Source organism: Bos mutus, chromosome 12, assembly GCF_027580195.1.
Source record: "Bos mutus isolate GX-2022 chromosome 12, NWIPB_WYAK_1.1, whole genome shotgun sequence".
Lineage (NCBI taxonomy): Eukaryota > Metazoa > Chordata > Mammalia > Artiodactyla > Bovidae > Bos > Bos mutus.
In genome coordinates, this window is record NC_091628.1 from 71,073,244 (window position 1) to 71,091,844 (window position 18,601).

At 54.8% G+C, this 18,601-nt stretch overlaps 1 protein-coding gene across 1 annotated transcript in view; it reads left to right on the forward strand.

Annotated features, from left to right (window-relative positions):
* Positions 1–18,263, forward strand: part of TUBGCP3 (tubulin gamma complex component 3) — a 36,631-nt gene extending 18,368 nt beyond the window's left edge. Inside the window, exons 12-22 of the mRNA XM_005904637.3 lie at positions 3,051–3,161; positions 3,478–3,586; positions 4,835–5,024; positions 6,129–6,264; positions 6,590–6,658; positions 8,402–8,537; positions 13,197–13,285; positions 13,392–13,523; positions 14,666–14,806; positions 16,580–16,696; positions 17,262–18,263. Of these exons, the coding sequence (XP_005904699.1) occupies positions 3,051–3,161; positions 3,478–3,586; positions 4,835–5,024; positions 6,129–6,264; positions 6,590–6,658; positions 8,402–8,537; positions 13,197–13,285; positions 13,392–13,523; positions 14,666–14,806; positions 16,580–16,696; positions 17,262–17,420 (1,389 nt within the window). The 3' untranslated portion in view covers positions 17,421–18,263. The remainder of the gene's footprint in view (positions 1–3,050; positions 3,162–3,477; positions 3,587–4,834; positions 5,025–6,128; positions 6,265–6,589; positions 6,659–8,401; positions 8,538–13,196; positions 13,286–13,391; positions 13,524–14,665; positions 14,807–16,579; positions 16,697–17,261) is intronic.
* The last annotated feature ends 338 nt before the right edge of the window (positions 18,264–18,601 follow it).

Genomic DNA, 18,601 nt, shown 5'->3' on the forward strand with positions numbered 1-18,601 from the left:
TTGTAGCTTTTAACGCACAGTAAGCAGTTAAGAAACGCGCAGATTCTAGAATAAACGTGGCCCTGACCTTGGCAAAGCCCAGGGGTTGGCAGGTGGGCGTGGGCGGAGCAGCAGTGGGAGGTCCTGGCCCTTGTGGCTGGGCTCCTGGGTTCACCTCGGCTCTCGTGGCTGAAACTGCCTGTGAGTGATGGAAGCAGATAGGACCGCACGGCCCTGTCCCTGGTGTGAGTGCACTCGGGGCCCCGTGCGTGTGCTCCGGGCGCCCTGTCCCTGGTGTGAGCGCACTCGGGGCCCCGTGCGTGTGCTCCGGGCGCCCTGTCCCTGGTGTGAGCGCACTCGGGGCCCCGTGCGTGTGCTCCGGGCGCCCTGCAGCCCCTGTGGTGTGGCTCCTGTGTGGACACGGCACTTTCCCCGGTGCCTTTGTCTGAGCAGATGGTGTTCTTGTGGTTGTGCGTCTCCAGCAGCGTGAACGAGGTGCCCGTGCCTTTGTGCACCTCCCTGTGTGTGTTCGCAGCTTCTCTGGTTGGTCCTGGGAGGTGGGCTGGCTTGGGGGTGGAGGGTGGCCGCACCCGCAGCTTTGATTTTGTCCCTGGTCTGGCGCTCGGGGCCCGGACTGTCCCCGGCGCCCTGTCCCTGGTTGGCTTCGGGGCCCCTTCGTGTGCTCCGGCGCCCTTTCCCTGGTGTGACTCGGGCCCCGCCGTGTGCAGGACTGCTTTTGTCCCTGGCCCTGGGCTCATCGCGTGGGCCTCCCAGGCAGTGCTCTGGGCGCCCCTGTCCCTGGTGTGGGGACACTCGGGGTCCTCCTGCTGCAGAGTGCCCGGGGCCCTGCAGCCCCTGTGGCTGCCTCTCCTGTGGGACACCTGCCCCCCACGGATGAGTTTTCACTCCTTTTCCTGAAAAAAAGATGGTGTTCTTGTGGTTGTGCGTCTCCAGCAGCACTAAAAGTGCCCGTGCCTTTGTGCAGACCTGAGCCCTGAAGGAACCTTCTCTGGTTGGTCCTGGGAGGTGGCTGGCAGGTGGTGGAGGTCGTAAAGGGATGCTTTGCATTTTTGTCTTGGAGAAATGGGGACTGAGACCACACCCTGCACCCCATTGGCTTATCCCCTTCGGGTTGCGCGTCAGGGAAGGGCATGAGCAGGACTGTTTCATCTAAGGGCCCTGGATGGCGATGGGCACTGGGCATCCCCAGGCAGCCAGACCTTGAGCACAAACGCCCCCTGGGTGTTCACCCGACAAACAGAAACACTCGTTTGAAAAGAGGTGCAGGCTGATGTTTGCCCACCGTTACGGCCTTGTTGCCTCTGTGTGGGACTGAAGTGTCCCGTCCCCAGCAGGATGAGTTTTCACTCCTTTTCCCTGAAAGAAAAAATCCCAGGTGACCCCTGAGCTGTGCTACTCCTGCAGCAGCACTAAAAGTGTCTCTGGGTCCACTAGTTGGACGAGACCAGAGCCCTGAAGGAACCTTCTGAAAGAGGCATTTCTCCAGAGGAGATGAGCAGGTGGTCCGTAGGCTCGTAAAGGGATGCTCAGCATCACTTACGGGTGGAGAAATGCAAACCGAGACCACAGTGAGACGCGATGGCACTTCACGCCTGTCGGGTTGGCGTCGGGGAATGGCAAATGAAGACAGTGAAGGCAAGGTGCCGTGTGAGTGGCGATGGGCGGGGTCATCCCCATGGAGACAGCACAGACCTTTCTCAACAAATGCTGCTTCTGGGTGTTCACCCGACAAACAGAAACAGCAGGGTAGTGAAGCAAGTGCAGGACTGATGTTTGTGAGTCAGCGTTACGCGGGATCTGAAGATACAAGGCTAGTGAAGTAAGCTTAAGGACAGGTCCCGTCAGCAGGTGGATGAGCAGAGAAGAGGGTCTGAAGCCGTGGCAGGCTAGTGAAGTAAGACAGAGAAGGAGTGGGGTTTGCCGTTTGCAGTGACACGGACAGGCTGGGAGGGACGTTACGCTAGTGAAGTAAGACAGAGAAGGACAGGTGCCGTGTGAGTCAGCGCTTACACGTGGGATCTGAAGATACAGCAAGCTAGTGAAGTAAGACAGAGAAGGACAGGTGCCGTGTGAGTCAGCGCTTACACGTGGGATCTGAAGATACAGCAAGCTAGTGAAGTAAGACAGAGAAGGACAGGTGCCGTGTGAGTCAGCGCTTACACGTGGGATCTGAAGATACAGCAAGCTAGTGAAGTAAGACAGAGAAGGACAGGTGCCGTGTGAGTCAGTGCTCACACGCGGGATCTGAAGATACAGCAGGCGCATGAGTGTAACGGGAAGGGAGCAGACTTGGACGTAGAGAATAAGATGCGGTTTGCAGAAACGAAAGCACGAGTCTGTTAGGACTGTGACTGAAAAAGGAGAATGTCCTCGGTGCAGTAGCAGAGGAGCTGGAAGCCGTGACTTAGTTTCCTCCTTCGCGTCCTGCGTCCTTTCTGCCGTTAGCCGTCAGGCTGGTCCCCGGGTTGGTGAGGCTGAGGAAGCGGACTGGGCAGCTTCCGAGCGCGGCGGTTCTCAGGGCAGAGCCGCCCCGAGAAGGTCACTCCCCATGGCACTGCTGGGTGGGCCACGCCTGCCATCTGAGCTGTGTGCCTCAGGCAAGGCGCCTGTGCTCCAGATCTGGGCCCCTGCAGGGCTGGGGTGGATACCCCGGCGGGGGAGACGCAGTTGTTTGACACGGGAGGGCGGGAAAACTCTGAGTCAGCTTGAACTGAAAATTGAGCCAGGCCCAGAGGGCTGGGAAGAGTCCCTGTGGATGAGCACCGCCCCCACCCGCCCTCCGTGTGCAGAGCACAGGTTGTGAATGAAGGACCACTTCGTGTCTTAAGGAAAAAGCTTGTCTTAGCACCCACCCCTTTGTTATAAGAAATGGGGAATAAGTGATTGCGTTTAGAGAGAGCTGTCCAAGGTGTCCTTTAGAACAAGTTCTGTTGTAAGTGGTGGGTCCCCCTGGATCTGGAGTTCTAGGATTGCTTGTTTTCTGCTGTGCAGTTAGTGAGCACTTGGCGGAAGCATCACTGTGTCGCGTCTTATTGCCTCCTCACTTGCAGTTCTTCGTGGCATCGGATCCAACCGTGAAGACGGACCGGCTGTGGCATGACAAGTACACGCTGCGCACGTCCATGATCCCGTCCTTCATGACGATGGACCAGTCCCGGAAGGTGGGCTCCTGTGGCTTGGGCGTCAGGGTGTGCCTGCCTTCACGGACAAGGCCGGTCTGCGGTGAAACACGTCTTGTGGCCTGTTAGGGTTTGCGTTCTTGAGGTGAAGTGTACGTTAATTGCATCAACGTGTACTTGTAAGTGTTTGTTAATAGCAGTTTTTTCAGGTCCTGAAATTTCCTTGATACTATCCCGGTGTTCCTGCTGTTTAATTTTTAGTCAGTAGAAACCTGTGGCTTGTGAGTGTTTGTAGAACTTGGATGTGTGATCATTTTGATTCTGAACAAAGGTAACTCCAGGGTGTTTTCCTCTTCAGGTCCTTCTGATAGGAAAATCAATCAACTTCCTGCACCAGGTGTGCCACGACCAGACGCCCCCTACAAAGATGATCGCCGTGCCCAGGTCTGCGGAGCCCCTGCAGGACGGTACGAGGGCGACGGTGGCAGGGCACCTGCTGCTCCACGCTGGGGGTCTCTCCTCGCTCGCTCACGTGTCGTCAGGGTTTTTCAGTAGAATCCAGTGTTGAGATGTGTTTTGTAAATGGTTTTGGGTTACATGGATGCAAACCTGCATTAAAAAGCTGCTGGTGTGAATCAGCTCCAGGTGCTCCTCCTCCTCTGTCGGAAGCTGGGGGACACCAGCTGAGGCTCGGCCTCTCTGGGCCCGTGTGCTGTCCCCCACCTGCCCTGGATGCTGTCTGGCCTCCCTGCGGCCTCTGATGCCCTGATGTAGCTGCATGCTGACGGCACCTAGCCATCACGCCAACAAGTGTCATGGCCAGGACGCCTGTAACACGTGCCGTCTTGGGTTTATCCTCGACACCATCATGCCTGACCCACCCCGTGCCCTCTGAACCTGTGTTTCAGTGCGGCCTGGAGTTGGCTTTGTTGTGGAAGGGCTGTGACCTTTAAATCTGTGACGTGGTGAGCAGTACCCTCTGGGCTCCCCCAGATGGGAACACAGGTGTCTGCTCCATGTCCGGCGTTGGCAGTGTTTTGGGGTCACAGCTGGGGATGCTGGTGGCCCCGACAGCTCCCATGGTCTGTTTTGGAGCCATGGGGAGGCATGGGCTGGCACGTGTGCGTGTGAGGAGCCGCGGGCGGGCGCGGGCTGGCGTGTGTGTGTGTGAGGGGCCGTGGGCTGGTGCGTATGAGGGGCCGCGGGCGGACGCGTGTGCATGTGAGGGGCCGCGGGCGGGCGCGTGTGCGTGTGAGGGGCCGCGGGCGGGCGTGGGCTGGCGCGTGTTCGTGTGAGGGGCCGTGGGCTGGCGTGTGTGCGTGTGAGGGGTCGCGGGCGGGTGCGTGTGTGTGAGGGGCTGCGGGCGGGCGCGGGCTGGCGCGTGTGCGTGTGAGGGGCCACGGGCGGGCGTGGGCTGGTGCGTGTGTGTGTGAGGAGCCGTGGGCTGGTGCGTGTGTGTGTGAGGAGCCGTGGGCTGGTGCGTATGAGGGGCCGCGGGCGGGCGCGGGTGGGCGCGTGTGCGTGTGAGGGGCCGCGGGCGGGCGTGGGCTGGCGCGTGTGCGTGTGTGTGAGGGGCCGCGGGCGGGCACAGGCTGGCGCGTGTGCATATGAGGGGCCGTGGGCGGGCATGGGCTGGCGCGTGCGCGTGCGCCTCTCGTTCCTCCTCCTTAAAATGCGATCATGTGTGTGTGTGTGCTTTCCCCTTGTCTTCACAGCTGCAGATTTATTCACAGATTTGGAAAATGCGTTTCAGGGGAAAATTGACGCAGCTTATTTTGAGACCAGCAAGTACCTCCTGGACGTCCTGAATAGGAAGTACAGCCTGCTGGACCACATGCAGGCCGTGCGTCGGTACCTGCTGCTCGGCCAGGGGGACTTCATCCGGCACCTGATGGACTTGCTTAAGTAAGACCGTGCTGGACGTGCCCACGCGCGTGCGGTAGATTTCAGCAGGGCCAGGGTCTTGAGTTGTTGTAAAGAACGGATGGCATTAGAGGAAATTTGCTGCCTTCGCGTAGAGTCTTGGGGATGAAGCCTTGTCACGTCGTCATGTTATTCCCTCCAGCCCTGTTTGCCTTGTTCGCAGAGGCTCATGTGCCTGTGAATACAGGCCCCGATGGATGTGTAAGGGGCGCGTGCCCTGCTCTGTTGGCTTAGATTTGGGTGAAAGTTGTCTGTAGGGCAAATGGGAGCAATCGTGAGTGTGGGGGGGGCGGGCAGGGGTGAGGGGGTGGGCGGGGACACGGGCGTTTCTGAACCTTTAGGGCCACGTTACAGATCTCGTCCTCTGGGTGACTTACCCGTGTTTGCCTTCTGCTTGGTTTTAATAATTGGAGCATCTCACCCTTGATATCAAACAAAAGCTTAGTTTCTTCTCAAAGGTGTGTTTCCAATTTCTAATTTAAAAGGAGGCGCCATCCCTGGCCAGCTTGCCTCAGGTCACCTGAGCGACACTGGGGTTGTTGGTCTCCTCAGCCTTTCCTGCCGACATCCTGCGCCCTGAAGGCTGCGGGGTGGTTTCTGCGCACCGCTGGGGAGGGCGGGCTCGGCCGCAGAGCTCTTAGTGTGGTGTGTGGGGACGCAGGTGGCGCTCATCCTCGGGGTCTGCTGGCGGTGCGGCTCTGGGCGCCTGCACGTCCCATTGCTCTGGTGTAGCCGAGGCCTGTGCTCCACGGGGAATCTGCAGGCGGTGCCGGGGCCTGTGCTGCTCCAGGACCGGCTCAAGTTAGGAGCCGTGTTTGCTAACGTGGCGCGTGTCAGTGTTCTAGGAATCAAAACACTCAGGACCCAGTTTTAAGCTGAATCAAAATTCATTTTTAAAGGACTGTCTCAGTCCCCCGGTGCTCGACGGAGTCTTTCCGTTGATTCTGTGAAACTTCTGTTCCCGTGCTGTGTTGTTTCCACTTGGCTTTTTAGTTTTTATAATTTTGACTCTATAATTTTAAGTTTCTCCAGAGATTATTGTGAATTCAAGTAACGTTCTCTTTTACTTTTATACAATCTGTGAAGACCAGAGCTTGCCCGTCCAGCTACGACTCTGTACCAGCACAACTTGACTGGAATTCTGGAGACCGCCGTCAGAGCCACCAACGCCCAGTTTGACAGCCCAGAGATCCTCAAGCGACTGGACGTGAGGCTGCTGGAGGTGCCGACGCTGGGCCCCGGGCAGCGTCCCCATGGGGGGTGGAGCCCTGCTGTCGTGTCTGCTCTGGTCTGGGGGGTGGTCTGGAGGGGGAGGGGTGAATCTGGGCTGGATATGCCCTTCATCCCCACGCGCGCCCATCACCGTCCAGATGCAGGGCGCCATGTGGACAGAGGTGTGCGTCTCTGCTCGCGCACAGCTGGCGCTCCACACGCTGAGTGTGTTTAGAAACAGAGCTTCGTTTCCTGTGTTCTCCTTGGGGTGTGACCATGAGGGCCGTGGCCGCGTCGGGGTGGGAGGCCCTGCAGTGGTGTGTGCTCTCTTGCAGGTCTCTCCGGGGGACACCGGCTGGGACGTGTTCAGCTTGGACTACCACGTGGACGGCCCCATTGCCACTGTAAGACCCGCGGGTGGCTTCAGAGCTGCTGCTGCTCTGACAGAGATCACTTCTCTTGGAAGTGATCACTTGGCACCAAGACATACCCGCTGAATGAACACTCCAGCCAGGATCGTTTGTGTGTGTGAGTGTGAGTGTGAGTGTGAGACAGTCACTGGGTGCTGAAGTGCTCTAATACTTTAAAAATTATTAAACATATCATTTATCCTGTCATAGGTTTCAGCAGGTACTTAATAAATGGATTATTCATTTTGTTCCACTATTCTTAGACTGGAGCGACTGATTTAGGATCATTTGAAGCAGACTACGAAGTGTACTTTGGGAGCCGCATTCTCAGTACTTGGATAAAGCTTGGTGTCATTACTCCTCTAAGCGACCACGGGAGTGGCCGTGCGGGCGCTCGCAGTGCTTTCGCTGTGTTCAGACAGAAGCGCTGTCTGCCTGAACGGAGCGACCACACGGCCCTCCCGCCTCTGTAGGTAGACACCCTCTTCACGCCCAGTCTGTCTTCTGAGACTCGGTGAATGTCCTTGACCGAGACCCCTCTGGCCTTGCTTGTCGCTTTCCCTCTGAAGTATTGAAGATGGACGCCCGTTTCTTCTCATTCTTGGGAGATCCCGTTGAGGCACCGCGTCTCTGGCTCTGCAGCGTCTCCCTTGTGGCCTCTGCGGGTGCCGTCCGGGCTGGCCTGCCTGTCCCCAGCGGCCCGGCCCGGCCAGGTGGACCGTCGGTGCCAAGGCTGGGCTCCCCCGCGGCTGCCGGCTCTGCCGTCCGTCTGCTCTGAGGTGCCAGCCGCCGGGCCATGTTTTTACACTCATATTCCCAGATCAGAGCTACATGTTTTCAATACATATCTGCTCTCAAGCTCTATCTTTGGTCATATGCAAATTAGTTTTTTCCTCATTAATTTACATCTTAAACAGTTTTAGTAATTTTAGCGTACAAAACCAGATATTTTAACAAGTTGTTGGAAACTATCATATCATACACCACGTTAATATTGGATTTCGATGTGTTTTTTCTGTAGTATAAATGATACCGTAGCAAAGCCAGCTGCCTCGATCATTTCACAGAATGTGTCTGGAATCATAGCTGAACGGAACGTGGTGCATATGTGGTTACTTGACTGTTGTAGTATCGAGGTTGTGCGCTGTGTGCCTTGTGCATAAACGATCGATCATGCGGTGTTATGTCTTCAGAATTTCAGGTTTTTAGAAGCTCGAGTAGAGTTAGGAAAAGAAGTTAGTATCGTAGATGTATTTGAAAAGAAGTTTGGGATAGATCCTACCTGTGGCTGATAGGCGTGGGTTTCCATGCCATCTCCAGTGGGTTGGTGGTCCGATGAGAGAGTCTGGGTTGGAAGGACGAGGGGTCTTGTCATTGGTTGGTGGGGGTCTGCCCGGGACTCGCAAGGAAGTGGCCGCTGCCCATCTGGTCTTTGCCCTCCAGCCCTAGGGTGGGCGTTCGTCTTGGGTTGGTGCGTGCTCAGCTAACGTCTGTCACACGGAACTTCTGGGCGTCAGGCCAGGCCGTTGAGTGTGCTCTGGCACGCTAGGGTCAGGAGGCTGTTCCGCAGTGCAGCTTCCTAAACGTGCCATGTGTGCTTACCTACTGCTTAGGAGGTGTGAGAGCGGCTCTGTGTCCTCTGGCTCTTTGTTTCAGGAGTAAAAAGAAGACGGAGCCCCGCCCCGGGAGCGTGCTCGTGTCCTGGGATCCCGTCAGTCTGTGCTCTGCTCTTTGCAGGTGTTCACGCGAGAGTGCATGAGCCACTACCTACGGGTGTTCAACTTCCTGTGGAGGGCCAAGCGCATGGAGTACATCCTCACAGACATCCGGAAGGGGCACATGTGCAACGCCAAGCTCCTGCGAAGCTTGCCAGGTAACCGCCCGCCACGCGTCTCAAAGCGGAGTCCTTAAAGACATTGAGAAGTGGTTTCTTCTTGTGCCGCTGGGTTTGTCTTTGTGAAGAGGCTCGTTTGTAACATCCTAGCTTGACTTCAGTGCAAATCAGGAGAAACACATTGAGTCAAGTTAGCTTTTTTTTTAGGCCATGACGTTTCTTTCAGAATCATTTAGTGTTCATACATGTTTAAAAAACTATTAAGGAAAGAAAGCCGTTTAGTAAGTCACCGGCTCATTTAAAATTCAGTTAGTGTTTTAATTAAAGACTGTCTGGAAATTGCTTTATATACTGGTTTGGATCATTAACCAGAACATGAAAAGATTTTATAATTTTTACAATTAAAAGCTGTAATAAAACTCATTGTCAGATAAGTTTATTTTAATTTTATAAATATTGAATGACTTCAGTTGTGAGTAATTTTGAAGTCTTTATATTGAAAGGGATTTGGTCAGAACCTTCGAGAAAGTATTTCCACCAATGATGTCACCAGAACAAGCGGTCATACCCTTAGTCCTTTGGTGGTGGAAGCAGCTTCTTAAAGGGGCCCATGTGGGCTCTGCCTGTTCACCAGGCGGAGGCCCCCGAGTTCAGGTCAGGGGCAGCCCCTAGGCTGGGGCTGGCAGGCACCCAGCCCTGTCTGATCGTGGGGAGTCGAGGGCTTGCTGGGTGCCCTCACTGCCTGTATCCCCGGGACCCAGCCCGTGGCCCGTGGTGCCCTTGTGCTCCTGGCCCGGCTTCCTCTGGGCTTATTTCCAAGAAGGTAGGTGGTGGGGCCCCTGAAGTATCTGGGGCGGAGGCCAGAGGGGACGTGTGCCGTTAGATCCTGCCGTGGCTGTGACGGTAAACCCTTCAGCGTCCACCTTCTAGTGGCCGTGCCGTGCCTCGCCTGTGGGCCCTTTGGGAGGAGCACCCCTGTGTGTTCCCGGCCCACCCCACCGTCCCTCTGCCCTGCCCTCCTCCCTGTGGGCCCAGGGTTCCCATTCTCCCCGTTGTCTGATGTGGGTCCGTTCGGTGTGGTGGATGGACCCTGTCATTATTTCTCTCTTCTAAATAAGAACTGTAATACTTAGAGATGTGGGCAGGTCTGAGCTCTGTAGCAGTCGAGCGTGTTAGCTGATTGTGGTGCGTTTCGTCACGGGAGTGTCAGCAGTGTCTGTGTGAACTGGCTGCTCTCTTACTTTGCCTAATCATCAGTGAGTTTACTCCTCGGAGATAACTAATGCATTCATTTGATCAATTTTCTGTGTAATTTTAACATAATTCTGTTATGTCGTGTTGGATTTCAGCTTCTTTCACTGAACCTTTTCCCTTGTCATTAAAACCTCTGTAAAACATTTCTGATAGCTTAACATTCCTCATGTGGACGTCGTTTATATTTTTTCCTTGGTTAGTAGTTTTTTTTTTTTTAACTATTCTCCACTAATATAAATAATGTCATAAGTGTTTTATAAATATATATTTATATGCCTCTGAATATTTCTTTAGAATAGGTGAATTGGAAATGGAATTGCTGGGTTAACAGGTATGACTCTTGCTCTTACTTTATACTTACTAATATTTATATTTGTTAGTATTTACATTTTAACTCTCTTGGTACATATTGACAGATTCCTTTCTAGGGAAGCTGCACCAGTTTAATTTAGATCCTCATAAACACGGCTCTCACTGGTCGAGAGTTGTCTGTGTTGCTGGTGGGGGTTTTTTTGGGAGGGGGTGCTAACATCGGATATTACGTTCAGATTGTCAATTTGATAGGTGAAAATTGAGGTTCACTTATTTATTTTTATTATTTGTTATTTTAAGTTTATTTTTTTGGCTATGCCCCAGAGCATACAGGATCTTAGTTCTGACCAGGAGTGAGACCTGTGCCCCTGCAGGGGGCGTGCAGAGTCCTGAGCACTGACTCGCAGGGAGGACCCCGAGCTCGTGTTCGCTTCCTGTAAGGCTTTAAGATCACCGGTGGCTCTTCTTGGTGTCATTTGTGTTCCTTATTCCAGCAGATTGCCCTTTTTGCCCGTGATTCTGCCAGGGCACAGCGTTCTTATTTTTAACTTAACTTACACGGAAGTATTTTACTAGTTAATGGCCAGGCAGCTTGATGAGCAGAGATCCATCGGGTGGTTTGTCTTGCTAACACAGCAGGTTTAGAAATGTCCTTCCCACTGTAAATGTGAGGCAGAAATACGGGGAGACTCCCAGAACGCTCCTGCAGACAGCGTGAGCCCCTCACACGTGCGCCCGCCTGTCTGGCCACGCGCGCAGTGTCAGTGGTGGTCACCCGGGGGCCCTTTCGGTGACGCTCGTCCAAGCCCGTTGTTCACGCCTGAAAATGATTTGCTTAGGAAAAGTTTTTGATAATGGTCTGCCTAGATGATTAAGTCCATTTATATATATTTAGCTGGACAAAAGAGAATGTTGATCTGAAATGGTTTAAAGAGTTTTTTTTTTCTTTAAAAAGAAATGGAAATTCTTTCATTAGATTCAGTGAATCTCAAAACTGTTGCTGTTAGTGGCAACTGGATTTATATTTCAGATGCGGTGTAACCAGAAGAGATGGACGAGTGCGTCCAGACCACTGGGGACGAGCTTCCTGTGTTCTTTCTCAGCTTCTGTGTCGGGGTGGGGGGAAGTGCAGGGAGGCCCCCTCCCCAAAGAGTAGTGTTCAAATAGCCCCTTTTTGGTCCTTGTTGGAAATAAAACTGAGCAGGGAGGAGTGGTTGGCTCCCCGTCCCCTCGGGACCGTTTTCCTTTCCTGGCGATGAGTGTGGTGACGGTTGCCCTCACCTTTGGAGTGGTCCAGGCTGTGGATGCCACTCTGAGGTCAGTGGGCCTTCTCGTGAGCTTCCCTGTGGACGAGTAGGTCGTCCTCATCTGTTTGCTGGCTTCTAAGCCAGGCGGTTAGCACTCTGCCCAGCTGCTGGGCAGCACTGCCCAGTGGGGCCATGGCCTTGGCTGGTTCCTGGTCTCCTGCCTCAGTGCCACACCTGGGCGCCGGGCCGGCCGTCAGGAAGGGGTCTGTGTAGCGCTCAGGGTCCCCAGTGGACGGTGGATGTCAGATGGGTCTGCAGGAGGCCTGACCCTGATCGGAGGCCCTGAATACAGGGGGGACCTGAGGTCTTACCAGTGTCCTCTGGCTCCAGAGCCTCGAGAAATGAGCCACGAGGGTCATTGGTGAAGTTACTTTTAAACACTGCTGCATCAGCTGTAGATCCAAGTGGAAGCAGGTGATCTTGAATTTGTGAGTACCTGGTTTTAGTGTATTTTTGTATTTTTAACAACTCGCAAGGCTGTTTCCGGTGCTTCTCCAGTTGGCAGAAGCGTCTGGTGCAGATGCTCAGAGGCCAGCCAAGCTGGGAGGGGTCAAGCCCTTGAGAGCTGGTGTGTCTAAAGCCAGCCCTGAAGTTCTTCCTGCAGCCTTGAGAGGGCAGTAGAGAATCACACACGGTCTGCCGCCTGGGTCAGCCGGAGGGGAGGTGGCCCTCGTGGTGTCTGTGCAAAGCTGTCTGCTGTCCACTGAGTCCATCGGGAGGTGTGCTTACTTGTGTCCTTACTGGGTCCTTACTGTCCTTACTGGTCCTTACTTCACCCACAAGGGTGAAGGTTGCTTTGCTCTTGGGATTTTTAGAATTATGTGCGTATTTGTGGATCAGTCGTAAAAACAGAAGTACTTATGTTTTAACTGTGCTTTAAGTGTATTCCCAGGGCACCGGGTAAAGAGACTCAGGGCTGCTTCAGATTTCTCGGAGTGAAGGACCAGCTGACAGCTTGTGAGTCCAGCGGCCTCGTGCCTCAGCTTCTCCCCGGCCAGGAGTTGCTGTGGCCCGCAGAGCCCCCACGTGTGGCCTGGCCTCAGCTTGAGGGGAGTGTTAGGCTCACGGCGCGCAGTTCTCTTCACCCTGCTCGTGTGTCTTGCGTGGTCACTCTTCTCTGAGGAGGGATGCAGACGGTTCCTCCCGGAGCCGCAGCTGCAGCGAGCGGGTTGTCTGGGCAGCTCAGCACAGGCCTGGAGCAGCCCCAGTGGTATGCCAGATCTCACCCGGGGCACGGCTCCTTGTGGGCGTCCCTCCTGCGCCAGTCCCTGATGGGGCCTTGGGGACAGTGGTATCCCATGATGGTCCGGCGGAGTCCCTGAATAAGTGGAAAGTCCAGGCAGACAGCGGCTGCTCCCTGGTGACCCTCCAGCCTTTCGCTGGTTTTGTAAAGAACGGGAGTGGAGTCTGGACTCTGCCCATCCCCTCCAAGTTCACGTTCCTCCCAGGTGACAAGGTCATATTCCTTAAGGCGATGTCATTTTTGTCTCCAAATAGCTAGGGAATAGTAAAAGTCTCACACACTGTAGGCAGGCTGACTTAACTGTAAAGAAACCATAAAATTGATCTTATTCAAGATACTGCGTTATTATAAAATAACTTTTTAATTTTCAAGTTCAGTTAAACTTTGTTTTTTTGCATTTCTTGTCAGATCCTTGTGTTCTGTGGTAGTGCTGCTCAGTTGGGTGGCCCTGTCTGTCTGTGCATGGAGGCTGGCTCGGGAAGGCTGCCGGCCGTGGGGCCGAGCGGCGGGGCCAGCCCTGCAGGAGGACCGCCCTGCCCCGCGGCCTGCCCGGAGTCTGACAGTCGCCCTGCTCTCTTGCAGAGTTCTCTGGGGTGCTGCACCACTGCCACATCCTGGCGTCCGAGATGGTCCACTTCATCCACCAGATGCAGTATTACATTACCTTTGAGGTAGGTCCCGGTCAGCCCTGCACTGTGGTCCAGCCGCCCTGCGCAGTGTCCCTGGGCCGGGCCAGGCTGCGCTGCCTGCTCCCTCGGGCCTGGGTGTCGGTTCCAGGTGCTCGAGTGCTCCTGGGACGAGCTGTGGAACCAGGTGCAGCAGGCGCAGGACCTGGACCACATCATCGCCGCTCACGAGGCCTTCCTGGGCACCGTCATCTCCCGCTGCCTGCTGGACTCCGACTCCAGGGTAAGGTGGCCGGCCGAGCCCGTCACAGCGTGGGTCGGTGTTTGTGTCTGCTGGGGCAGCGGGGCTGAGGCAGGAGCTGGCGTGAGGCGGGGAGAGCGTACTGGTGCCCGCCCACCTCTGGGGCGGGGGAGCCGTCCTGAGGGACGGGGACCTCTGACACCCACACAGCCCCAGGCAGCTCAGGAACGAGCGTTGAGGGCTTGCTCCTCCGTTGGGGGCGCAGGTGGAAGCCTGACCTCGGGCCCTGGCTGCAGTCAGGACAGGCCATCTGTCAGGATAACCCCTTGTTGCTGACTGTCCCTGCTGCAGGCCCCGCTCTGAACGTTGTGTCTTACGTGTGCTGAGGCTTCTGGGAGCTGCTGAGGCTTCTGGGAGCTTTGATTTTATTCAAAAATCTAGGGAAATAAGCAGCACTTTGCTTTCACTTGAGATAAATGTGAAGTAGGAAGTAGAATTTCAAGTGCATCTTTGACGTTTAACTATGTGACGTCAGTGACATGTCAGGCTTACTGAGGGCCGCTCGCCAGTAAACCTCTGCTCACCTCAGGGGCCCTTTTGGGGAGCGTGATGTTTGCACGGCTTTCCTTCCATCTGAGTTTTTGAGTCTGCTGGTTAGCCACCTGTGACTGGGCAAAGATACTTTGAATTAAGCGAACGTACTGTCACACTTGTTCAAAACCGCCCTTTCATTCCTGGTGCAAAGCATGGTATGATACTCTTTTCTAAAAATCCTTGCAGAATCTGTTTATATTTTTTAAAGATTTTCTCTCATATTCTCTGGGTCTGGTTTTGGCATGTGTCACCAAAAAAAAAATGCTTTCCCGTTTCTTTCTGATCCTCAGAGTAGCTGCACTGCAGACATGGCTCTGGGCTCCAGGGGTTGGGCGGCACGTGGGGGCTCGCGAGGTTGGGGCTGGGAGGTGGGGTGGGCAGGGCTGGCTCTGGCCGCTCCCGTCACTGTGGAGGCTCTCGGGACCGATGTGGATGAGTGAGAACAGTTAAGACCCCTTGAGAGTCAGAGTCGATGTCTGGGTTTACAGTGGTTTTTCGCTAATGGTCAGTGTATTATTTGAAAAGTGTAGTGATTAATACGTATGTGGGGGGCTCTGTTCATAAGAGAAAAGGCTGTTCTCTCTCTCCAGGCTCTTCTCAACCAGCTGAGAGCCGTGTTCGACCAGATCATTGAGCTTCAGAGCACGCAGGATGCCATCTGCAGGGCCGCTCTGGAGGAGCTGCAGAGACGCCTGCAGTTTGAGGACAAGAAGAAGCAGCGGGAAGCTGAGGTGTGGTTTGGGGGTGGCTGGCATGTTGGTTTAGGTGGTAAGCAGTAGCCATGGAAACTGCAAGCCCTCAGGGACTCTGCTGCGGTCACCTTGTGTCCCGCCGGGTCCTGAGTGAGCTGGGTGGTCACCATCACCCAGCTTAAAAACAAATGAAGGCCAAGTGCACAGGAAATTCAGGTCTCTGGCCAGTGTCCCTCAGGGAGTGTCCAGATGTCTGTCTGCGTCGGTGTCTCCGCTGGGCGGTGCCTGGCTGCACACACACATCTGGAGCGGGCAGACACAAGTGTGCACACAGGAACTGGATTTCTGCACTTGGGCTGTTTTTAGTGACCTCACTGCAATATTTCATTTATAACCTTGAAGTACAAATACTGAATAAGTTTGGGTCTTCGTGGGATTTCTTGTATTGGGTATAATCTGTACAGGCTCTGGCTTTTTCAAGGTGCTTGTTCTCGGGTGGTGACAGATGGCTTTTCAGCTGACACAGTTCGGTTGTGTGTTGAGTATTTCCTTGTCTATGTCGGTGGGGGTGTAACTTGAAAGAATCCAGCATGTCTGGCACGTTGTCTCCCGTGTATGTGGAGACAGGTGTTTGAGGGCCATCACCTCGTGGTTCTGACACACGGGGCATGGACCTGTGGCTGGGAAATCACCCTGCTGCTGCACCGTGGGGAAGAGGCCAGGATGCCACTCCGAAGCCGTGGTGTGCACAGGTGTGCACAGGTGTGTGTGTGGGGGGGGGTGGGGTCAGAGAGCAGAGAGCAGGGTGGGCTCCTGCCAGAAAATTAGACTTCCAAGCACGAGACACATAGAAGGATCCTGTGTGTGTCCTGGACACGTGTTCACCCTGTTTGCGTTGCCAGGAGCAGGGTTTGTGGCTGAGACATCAGAGCTGGTGACACCCCCAGGGCCTCCTGGGCAGGGCAGCCTGAGGCTCACGCCCGTCACCGGCTTCCTGCCTTTGCTGACTTGCCCTGCCAGAGCCCCGTTTCCTGATTCGCAAAGTGGGAGTAAGGATAAATACACACACTCCCAGGCGCCCGTTCTCACGTGCTCATGCGTGTCAGCTGCTGGGCAGGCAGGCGGTGTTGGGAAAGCCAGCCGTGCTGACTCCCAGACTGCCCCGGCCTGGAGAGCCTGCCCTTCCTGGGAGCCGTGAGCCTGCACTCTGGGCCCAGGCCCCCCTGGAGATGGTACCCGCTGTGCGTGCCAGCGCCTTGCGGAGCAGACCTGCATGGTGAGGCGGGTGGTTCGGTGTGTTGTGTCCAGATGGCAGGAGCCGGCAAAGCTGAAACCGTGCCTGAGGAGTGATTGACGTTCAGGAGGCTGTGACCCAGGAAGCCACCATCAGACCTGAGGCCCCTGCACGTGGGGGGCCTGTGCGGGGGGCCTGGGGAGCTGCTTTCTGCTGCCTCCGAGCTTCCCGGAGCACCCGTGGGTGTGGTCAGGTGTCCAGGACGCACACAGGACCCTTCTGTGTGTTTTGTGTTGGGAAGCCTTGTTTTCCAGCAGGAGCCCACCCCTCTCTTTGCTCTCTGACCTCCCCGCCCCTGACACACACACCTGTACAGACGTGTGCACACCATGGTCTCGGAGCGGGCGTCCCGGCTTCTCCCCCGTGGTGCAGCAGCAAGGTGATTTCCCGGCTGCGGGTCCTTGACCGCGCGTGTCAGAACCACGAGGAGACGGCCCCGAAATAGCTCCCCCACCCACGTCTACCCCTGCCCGTGTGCCTCTTCGTCCGGAGTCTGACCTCTGGTTCTCCTGACTCAGGGCCAGTGGGGCGTGACGGCAGCAGAGGAGGAGCAAGAGAACCAGCGGATCCGGGAGTTCCGGGAGTCCATCCCGAAGATGTGCTCCCAGCTGCGCATCCTGACCCATTTTTACCAGGTGCGTGTCCAGACCTCGTGCCGTCCCCGCAAGGACATGTGCTGTCGAGGGGCGGACAGGCCTCACTCAGTCAGTGTGGCCTCTTCTCTGCGGTCAGAGATGGGTCGGAGCTCCCAGGCGTGTCCCCCAAGTGGAGGAGGATCTGTGGTGTGAGCGGGCCCCTCTGGTGACTCAGCCCTTGCCCTGAGCCCTGAGGCCGTGGTTCCCAGCGCGCGTCTGCTCCTTAAGTTCTCAAGTGTCTCCCATCAGGCTTCCTGACTCTCTGCTTTCTAGCCACGTGGAAGGTAAGCAGTGTAGCGCGGGGCTTTCCTGCTCAGAATTAAATCAGCAGGTGCCCTTTCCGTGCTTGCTTTGCCGTTTCACTGATTCTTGTAGAATTTAAGGGCCAGAAGGAAAATCTGTTGGTTAGTCCTTTCCCATGAAGCTGCTGTTGTGAATTTCATCGACGGTGTGAACCCTGGTCCCGGAACCCTGCCAGGGTGGGAGTTGCTGGAAGCCCCCACAGGGCTGCACGGCGAGGGCTCCGCCCGCACCTGAGCGAGTGCGTCCCCCTCTGTCTCCGCAGGGTGTGGTGCAGCAGTTCTTGGTGCTGCTGACAACCAGCTCCGACGAGAGCCTGCGCTTCCTGAGCTTCAGGCTGGACTTCAACGAGCACTACCGGGCACGGGAGCCGAGGCTGCGTGTGTCCCTGGGTGCCCGGGGCCGGCGCAGCTCCCACACCTGAGGCCCAGTGCAGGGGGCCGCCCCGGAAACGTCCCCGGGACGCCGGCTCAGCCAGAGGTGGGGCGGGCCTCTAGACAGCGGAACTGACCGTGTTCGTGACATCACTAAGTTAAACGGGCTGGCTTGCACTATCCGAATTTATTTTTTAAAGTCTTCATATGTAAAAGATACCATACTTTGAGGCTTCTTAAGTCCTCCACGATATAATTTATATTTGTCACTTTTTAAAAGATCACACTTTCTTTCAGAGAAAATTAAGGTGATGGATATTCATCAGTTAAGATGGTAATGTCATTGCTATTTTTTTAACATCCTCTTTAGAGGCAATTCTTGTTAATATAACCAAATTAAATTGAAATCTAATGTCCCTACTAAGGAAATATAGAGAGCATTTTATTTTGGTTTTTAGTGTTGTAAAATATTAACCTCTCTAAGGACCTTTCTATCAGTGTGTTTACACATTTATTCTTTTTTTCTCTTCCTTCAAAGTTTACATTTTTGTATCTCATTTACTCTCAGATAACTTGGGAAATAGAGTAGAAAAGAGCAGAGTCCTGATGCCTCAGTTCTTTGAACCATCAGCTGAAGCACCGTGTAAATATGGATGCCTGAAAAGTTAACGAAGTATTTTATTTTCAGGATTCTGATAAGCATTGAAAAGAAATTGTCTTTAATGAAGATTTCCTTTTTCCTTGCCTATTTTTTCATTGTAAATATTTATATACTGCTGCCCAGATGTTGGGGGGACATTTTTTGTAAAAATGTCATATCAAGTCACATAAATCCACCTTTATTATGTTGCGTAAGTGAAAACTTAGACAATTAAAAGCAATTATCTTTCAGATGTGTTGGTTCTTTCTTGACTCGTCTGTGAGGACAGTTCACCCCCAGGCTCCAGGGCCAGGTGTCAGCAGGGTTTGTGCTTCAGCACGTGAATCACCGTCTGTGAAGCCAGGAAACTAACCGTGTGCGCCCCTCGGGCTCGGGTGAGCGAGGGCCCCCGCACTGGGGGGTGGGGAGATCGGTGTTCCAACACCCACACTGGCTCCTCTGGGCGCAAGGTCCTGCAGGACAGAGGGGCAAGGGGCCCCGGCTGCCCAGCAGCGGACCCAGGGTGAGGTTCCGAGCTCCCTAGGATACACGTTTACTTTCGGTTTAGAAATTCGCGTGGCAGAGCTGGGA